Below are 8185 nucleotides of genomic sequence, written 5' to 3'. Positions count from 1 at the left end.
GGGTTAATTATGCATGACAATTATCTTAAGAGGTATTATGAGGTATAAATTGTTCTCTATATCGTATGTTATCTTCATACTTTCGTCATGTTGCTATTCCTGCCTTACATACTCAGTACATTATTCGTACTGACGTCCTTTTGTTTATGGACATTGCGTTCATGCTCGCAGGTAGACAGGGAGACAAACCAGATCCCTAGGTTGCTTCGCACGGTGATTGCATGTGGTGTCATATCGATCACGAGCTATGCATGAGTTGGTATTATTTTTTTTGTGTATGTACTTGGGAATGGCGGGGTCTGTCCCGTCTTTATGATATTACGTACTCTTTGTAGAGGCTCGTAGACAGATGTACATAGCTAGATATCCCATAGCCTCATCGACCAATATTTTGTATATCATTTTTGGTAGCCTTATCGGCTTGTATATATAGATGGGATAATTAATGATGTTTATATAGATGTGTGTCTACGTTTGGTGGAATTTAGTGCCCTTTTTGTTTGTGGTAATTATGAGTTAGCCATGTGGCTAAACTTAGATATGATTTATGAGAGTATGATGAGAGGTGCTCGGTAGGGCAGCTTCGGGTGCCCATCATGACCCTCCGGTTGGGTCGTGACATAGAATTTACCTTTAAGCCTTGATGACACATTCTTATCACATAGTATTCCGGACGCCAGCCTCTATTTCACCCACTCTGCTCCAATACGACGTGCGGCAACATCATTGATCTACCCATTTCCTCAGATTATAGACCAAGATTCTTGAAACTTTCTCTCTTGGTATGACTTGTCTATCATTCTTTACTTCCACCTCCATGCTTAGTATGTTACATCACGAATTTGCACTCAAGTACTTTGTTTTGTCCTACGTACTTAATTTGAAACCTTTAAATTCTAAATCTACCTCCAAACTTACGATCTATCGTTAACTCCATCACGTGTCTCGTCGATCAATACTATATCATCGCTAAATACCTTGAATATTTATATCAAATTAATTTACTTTATAATTAAGTATCGAATGAAATAAAAATATATATTAATTAATTCATCATAGTTAATTGATAATTATCACTACTAAAAAGCGCCAAAAAATCGACGGCCACACTGTGGTTTTCATTGAAACCGACGAAAAAGCGACCCAACATGGTCCGTCGATTTTCATAGCGTCGCTTTTTGGAAACCGATGGACTGCATCACTTACGTGGTCCGTCGGTTTTATATCTAATAATAAAAAATATTAAATAAAAAATCGACGGAATGCGTCGGTTTTTTTAATTTTTAATTTTTTTAATTTAAAAAGAAATAATATAAATTTTATAAAAATTAATGATTTAAATAAGTTATTTATTTAATTATATTTTTTATAAAAAAACTTGAACCCTCTGATCCGTCTTTTTTCCGTCCGTTTTGGAAAAAAAAACCGGCGGTGTAATTCTTCGCATTATCCGTAGCCACTTTTCACAAATCAACACAAAACCCAACACAATAACATGCTCAAAACCAGCACTAAAATGCTCCAAATTAATTCTAAAAGAGCTATAACACATAAAATCACCCTAAGTAACAATCAAACACATCAAACACTATCTAAACACGTCAAATACGATCTAAATAGACTATCAAAGTTCAAAATATTCAAATATCCCACCAAAAGTACCATTAACTAGTTCTACATAGTTTTAACATAAGTCCGTAAAGCATAAAACATAAGTCCATTATGAAATCCAAACTACTGGAACTCTTCATCCAGTGTCCGGGCTACGTAATCACCGTCATCATCATCTTCTAGGTCAGAACGGGGAACGAGGGGTGGGGATGGGGGGGTGGGTGGAGGAGGAGAACACGCCGTCGTCCACATTCCGATGTGCTTTTCCCAACTGTGCCTTGAGCGATTCAAGGTTCGCTTTCATCAAATTACTTTCTGCAACTCTTTGTGCCTCAGTCTGCGCTAATTTTCGATTAAGTTCTTTGATTTGCTGCGCCATAACTGCGAGTTGAACACCATCAACTCCCTCGGCTTGTTGAGAAGAATCTTCACTTCGTAATCCTGACCGAAGGCGACTTAAGTTGTTCCTTGGGCCTAGACCATACGCTCTACCCTTTTGTTCTCCCCTAACTGCTCTACGCCAAAATTCTACATCTAATTTCGGTGGAGGACGAATCGGGTGGTCAGGCTGAGTTTGGCTGTACTGCTCCACATCTTTCATAAATTGCATCTATATATTTAAAAATGAAACTTGATAGAAGCGCATTGCTTCTTCATTAGGAGGTTGCTCAAAATTTTGCTCAGGTTCAAACCTAGAATGTACCCCAAAAGCATCATTAACCATATCATTAACTCTATCATATTGAACATGACTATATTCCTGCGACTTACTACTTTCACCAACAACCATATTATAAAATATACCATTGCCCCCATCAGTCTCTCCATGATCAGTCCAAACATAATATCTCTCCTAAAACCCCATGACAATATAAATGAACTTTAACTGTTTTCGGTTTCAAATACTTCTTACACTTGTAACGCGAACAAGGACACCTAATTACCCCTTTATTTTGAAAACGGTGAAATGACATTGCATGTGTGATAAACCCGTTAACACCTTTAACAAATTCATCATGTACACCCACATGATCACTATTATTCATATTATACATCCACATACGATCCATCTACAAAAATATACCCTCAAATTACTGAGGTTATAGAAATATATTATAACTTAAGAATTCTAACTTAAAATATAACTTAAGAAAGCACAATCTCAATCAATTCTAACTTTGAATTCTCAATAACAATTCTAACTTTAATAACTTATGGATTCTGACTTTAATATAACTTTGAAAATCCCAATCCCAATCAATTCTAAAAATTGAAAAGTAAACCTAGTCAAATAAAGTCTACATTTTAGTTTTGAGGTTATAGAAATATTATAACTTAACAATTCTAACTTTGAAAAGCACAATCTCAATCAATTCTAACTTTGAATGCTCAATAACAATTCTAACTTTAATAACTTATGGATTCTAACAAAAGGCACAATCCCAACCAATTCTAAAAATTGAAAAATTAAACTAGTCAAATAAAGTATACATTTTTGCACAAATTCAACATCAATAATATTACAAACGATGTTAACTAACCTAACACAAATACATTGACAATTAACATAAAATATAGCACAATCTCAAGCAAAAAAAAAATAAAAAAAAATGAAAAGTAAACTAATCAAATAAAGTTTACATTTTTTCACAAATTCAACATCAATAACATTACAAATGATGTTTAACAAAGCTAAATAGACAAACATTAAGCCTAAATTCTACAAATAAAACTAAGATTGAAAAAAATTTAAAAGCCCTAATTTGAGTACTAACCTTAATTTTTTTGTTAAAAAAAAGTGGTAAGTCGTCGGGATGGGTGGCGGGGAGATTGGCGCCGGTGGTGGGGACGTTGGTGCAAGGGAGTGGTGGCGTAGGTGATGGGTGGAGGTTTTTTTTAGTTTTTGGGAAATGGGGGAAATGGCTATTGAACCCGTTTTGGGTCTAATTGAATTAGAAAAACCGACGGACAAAACTGATGCAGTCCGTCGGTGTTTTTTTATCCATTGACCAGATTTTGACCCAAAAAAAAAATTTAAAGAAACCGATGGACTTTTGTGTAAATTTTTTTTTTAATTAAAAAAATAAAAAATAATTAGAAATACACTTCGTCGATTTTGCGTTGGTTTGTTGAAGCGACGTAGTCTGTCGGGTTTCGCGCCATTTATTTTTGGCAGTTTTTTAGTAGTGCATTTATGTTAAAACACATACTCCCTCTGTCCCAATTTATACGAGGGTTTTACTATTTGGGAAGTTTTTAATATATTGTGCATTATCTAATACGTCGACTTTTAATAATACTTTTCATGTAGTTTACAAATATGTTAATTTTATTTTAAACACTCAAAGAATCTATGCTCGAAGCTGCTATCAAAGATTAACTGCTTTGACCCTCGTATTCCGAACCTCCTTATATAAATTGGGACACAGGGAGTATTATACATCAATAATAGGGGTGTTCGCGGTTTGTTAAAAACCAATTCAAACCGCAAACCGATAAAATAAACCTATAGTTATTTGGGTTTGGTTTGTTTTGGTTTTGAATTTTAAAAAATCGATGATATTTGGTTTGGTCTTGGTTTTATTAAAAACAAACCGAAGAAAAAACCGAACCAAACTGACTAAATAATATACACAATTTTTATAGTTATATATATACAATATATATTTTTTGATAAGTAATTTTAAATACTTTGTTTACTTTTTCATAAAAAATTTCTTTATATATATTAGGCTAATGAGCTCTACACCTTAAGTACATTTCTTAAAAGAAATCCATGAATCCAAACTTGTTTATTCAAAGAAACAACTATGAGATTTACCTTAAAAAAATTGTATTTCTTATAAAACTTATTCACTTGATTAAAATTTATAGATCTTAAGATATTTTCTACATAATCCAAGAAATTTAAAATTCACACAATAAAAAGGTAATAATGAATTATAAGTTGAAAAAAATTCGATGGAAAAATCTTTCCTAATCGAAAGAAAAATAATGAAAGAGAGAAATATCATTATGTTTCTTAAAAATCGAAAAATCCCACCAAATCGAACCAAACAGACAATAACCAAACCGGTGAATATGCATTATATTTAGTTTGATTTGGTTTTAATAATTTAAAAACCGACTAATAGCCTGTTTGGCCAAACTTATTTTTCCCTCAAAAGTACTTATTTTTTCAATAAGTGCTTATTTTAAAAAATTGAGGTGTTTGGCGAAACTTTTTAGGAAAAATAAGTGCTTTTGGAATGTAGACGAGTTTTGAAGGTTAAAAAAATAGCTTTTGTCCAAATGCGGCTTTTTTGAAAAAGTACTTTTGAAAAATACACATAGAAGCACTTTTTAAAATCTTGGCCAAACACTAATTCTTTGCTCAAAAGTACTTTTTAAATTAATTGGTAAACACAAATCAAGTTTTAGCCAAAGTATTTTTTGAAAAAATTAAAAATCTTTTTTAAAATAAGTGTTTTTAAAAAGCAGTAAACAGATTATAAGTTGGTTTGGTTTTGATTTTAACCAAAAACTAACCCAAACCCACTCATGAACACTTGATTAGGTATAAACAATCCAATCAAACGAATTATCAATATTTTCTCCTACGTATTCCTAGGCGCGTTTGTTGTCCTCCGACATGGGCCCATATTTCCTTTTGATTGATTGATGGGACCATGTGCATGGCGCCGTGGATTGCTCCTCCAATCTGCACCAGACAAAAGTCTTGTACTTAATTAAACTGGGCAGTTACGCAACAGTTGGAAGTCTAAATATATCACCGAAATATCTGACAATATCTCACTTGCTTCAATGTTGTGTTGACACTTGACACATGGCCAAGTGTTCCTTTTCAGCATAACATCCAAAATCCCTCTCTATAAATAATGAACCATATCCAAATGACCAATATCTCGACCAATATCTCATTCAAGAAAAGAAAAGAGGTAATATGAAGGGAGTTCTAGTTGGTTTTGTTTTGATTAATTTGTCAATATTGGTAAGTTGTGGGGCACCAAGGAAGGCAGTTGATGTGCCTTTTTGGAACAACTATGAACCTAGTTGGTCAAGTCACCATATCAAGTACCTTAATGGTGGTACTACTGCTGAGCTTCTTCTTGACAATTCTACAGGTAAATATACTACTTTTCTATTCGCATAGATAGGTAAGAAGAAAAAGTTCTGTATACATACCATATGTTTAATTCCCTAGGCTTTTTTTTTTTTTTCGTGCTTTTGCTTTTTTATATTTTGACTTTCTTTAGTGAAAATTCTAATTCTACCACTTCAAATCCTTGAAAGTTGTGCTTTAATTTACTCACTTTTGAATTTTGGATGATTGAAGGAACTGGATTTCAATCAAAGAGATCGTATCTTTTTGGGCACTTCAGCATGAAAATGAAGCTTGTTGGAGGAGATTCTGCTGGTGTTGTCACTGCATTTTATGTATGTAATCATTTTCTTAATTGCAGTACATACTAATTTTTATAGCTTTCGCTTCAATATATGTTTCTTACTTTCCAATTTAGGATGTTTTAAAAAATGCCACATTCTATATTTAGTCTTTACATCCAACATTTTACATGCTATAGTTAAATCACAAGATTCAAACGCATTTTGATACGTAAGGCAGGTCTTTAATTTAAGATCACAAGATTCAAAAGTCTTATTTACTCTGTATATATTAAAAGAGAGACTGATGTTCTTTTTATTTATTTGGGGTTATCCTCAGCTGTCGTCAAACAATGCAGAACACGATGAGATAGATTTCGAATTCCTGGGGAACAGAACAGGTCAGCCATACATATTGCAGACCAATGTGTTCACTGGAGGCAAAGGAGACAGAGAACAGAGGATCTATCTCTGGTTTGATCCAACCAAAGACTTCCATTCCTATTCCGTTCTTTGGAACACCTTTCAGATTGTGTAAGTTGATGACATTTTCTTTTCAAACATTTTTGAGATTAGATTCCTAAAATAGAAAACATGGTAAAACTGGGAAATTAAATACTATACTTATCTAAAAGGTCTTTTTTCATTTTTGGCCCATCAGCAGAAACTAATTAATTAGAATGTTATATGCATATTTTGTATATACTGTGTATATTTATATGTATATTTATATTTAATACAAAACCTATATATTTGCTAGTTAGTATTATTCTTTTGAGTGGCCAAAAAATGTAATGCCCATCGGCCGAAATTAATTTTGGATGCTAGCTAAAATATACAAAATTTACACACTGATTGTGTATATTATATGTATAATTTGTGTATATGTATATTTATACTTAATACAAAACCTATATATTTGCTGGCTATCATTCTTTTGAGTGTTCCAAAGGTGTAATGCCCATTGGCCAAAATATACAAAATCTGCACACTGATTGTGTATATGATATGTATATTTATGTATATTATATGTATATTATGTGTATTTAATATGAAAAAAAATTGCAGGATCTTTGTGGACGATGTCCCAATAAGAGTATTCAAGAATTCCAAAGACATAGGTGTGAAATTCCCGTTCAATCAGCCAATGAAGATCTATTCGAGCCTATGGAATGCAGACGATTGGGCTACGAGAGGAGGATTAGAGAAAACCGATTGGTCAGCTGCACCGTTCATCGCTTCCTACACTTCGTTCCACATCGATGGCTGCGAGGCTGTCACCCCGCAAGAAGTGCAAGTTTGTAACACCAATGGCATGAAATGGTGGGATCAAAAGGCTTTTCAAGATTTAGATGGACCTCAGTATAGAAGACTTCAATGGGTTCGCCAAAAATTTACTATTTATAACTATTGTACTGATCGAAAAAGGAACCCTAAACTGCCTCCAGAATGTACAAGGGACAGAGATCTTTAATTAGTTCTTGTTTGTTGGGGGCATTACATTGTGTAATAACTCTCATTTTGGGTTTGTGAGGGTTGATTTGCTTTACTTTATTTATTTATTTTGGTCCTTTACAGAGTGCTCTTTTAATAACGTATATGACATTAGTATACTTTGTCTTCAATCTGATGTGTCACATTCTCTAATTTCTTTATCTATCTCCACTTTTAATATAAATAAAGTATTTGAATAAAGTTTATAACTGGATTCATGTAAACTGATTCGCCTTTAATTTGAACTGAAAACTTTTACACAGAAGCACAAGTGACAAAAAACGACACTCTGGATTTTTACAAATTAGAGTAGAGAAACTAAATGCTCTCTCTGTCCCAATTTATCTGTAAGATTGTTGCCGTCTCATATATACTGTAGTACTTTTGTACACAAGGGGCTTTAATTACAAGGAACATTTGATTCCTGAAATAGAAGAAAAATAGCACTCTCCAAAACTAAAGAAATGTAATCGGCACTTGATACCTTAAAACTCGTGACAGCGAATTAACATTCATTTCAAATTTAGACATGAATTATGCATGTATCATGATAACTGAAATTTTATAACTAGAAATAGTAAGCATGTGGATCATAATTCATGAAGTGATAATGTTTTTTAAACATAAATACATGACACATAATGTACATAGAACTTTTAACTGAGTACAGATTACTAAAAAAACAACTAGACATTAA

General features: G+C 33.0%; 1 protein-coding gene across 1 annotated transcript; it reads left to right on the top strand.

Annotated features, from left to right (window-relative positions):
• Positions 1-5401: 5401 nt before the first annotated feature.
• LOC132063101 (probable xyloglucan endotransglucosylase/hydrolase protein) lies at positions 5402-7619 on the top strand. Its single transcript, XM_059455530.1, has 4 exons — positions 5402-5735; positions 5948-6048; positions 6335-6528; positions 7063-7619. The coding sequence occupies exons 1-4, from the start codon at positions 5555-5557 to the stop codon at positions 7466-7468; spliced, it is 882 nt and encodes a 293-aa protein (XP_059311513.1). The 5' UTR covers positions 5402-5554; the 3' UTR covers positions 7469-7619.
• Positions 7620-8185: the final 566 nt, after the last annotated feature.

Source organism: Lycium ferocissimum, chromosome 7 (genome assembly GCF_029784015.1).
Source record: "Lycium ferocissimum isolate CSIRO_LF1 chromosome 7, AGI_CSIRO_Lferr_CH_V1, whole genome shotgun sequence".
Lineage (NCBI taxonomy): Eukaryota > Viridiplantae > Streptophyta > Magnoliopsida > Solanales > Solanaceae > Lycium > Lycium ferocissimum.
This window is presented reverse-complemented; position numbering and strand designations above follow the sequence as displayed.

Excerpts from the sequence above, each read along its gene's own strand:
- LOC132063101 (XM_059455530.1), top strand. The coding sequence starts at position 5,555 with ATGAAGGGAGTTCTAGTTGGTTTTGTTTTGATTAATTTGTCAATATTG. Across the intron at positions 5,736-5,947 it reads TCTTCTTGACAATTCTACAG|GAACTGGATTTCAATCAAAG; the intron begins GTAAATATACTA and ends GGATGATTGAAG. Across the intron at positions 6,529-7,062 it reads TGGAACACCTTTCAGATTGT|GATCTTTGTGGACGATGTCC; the intron begins GTAAGTTGATGA and ends AAAAAATTGCAG.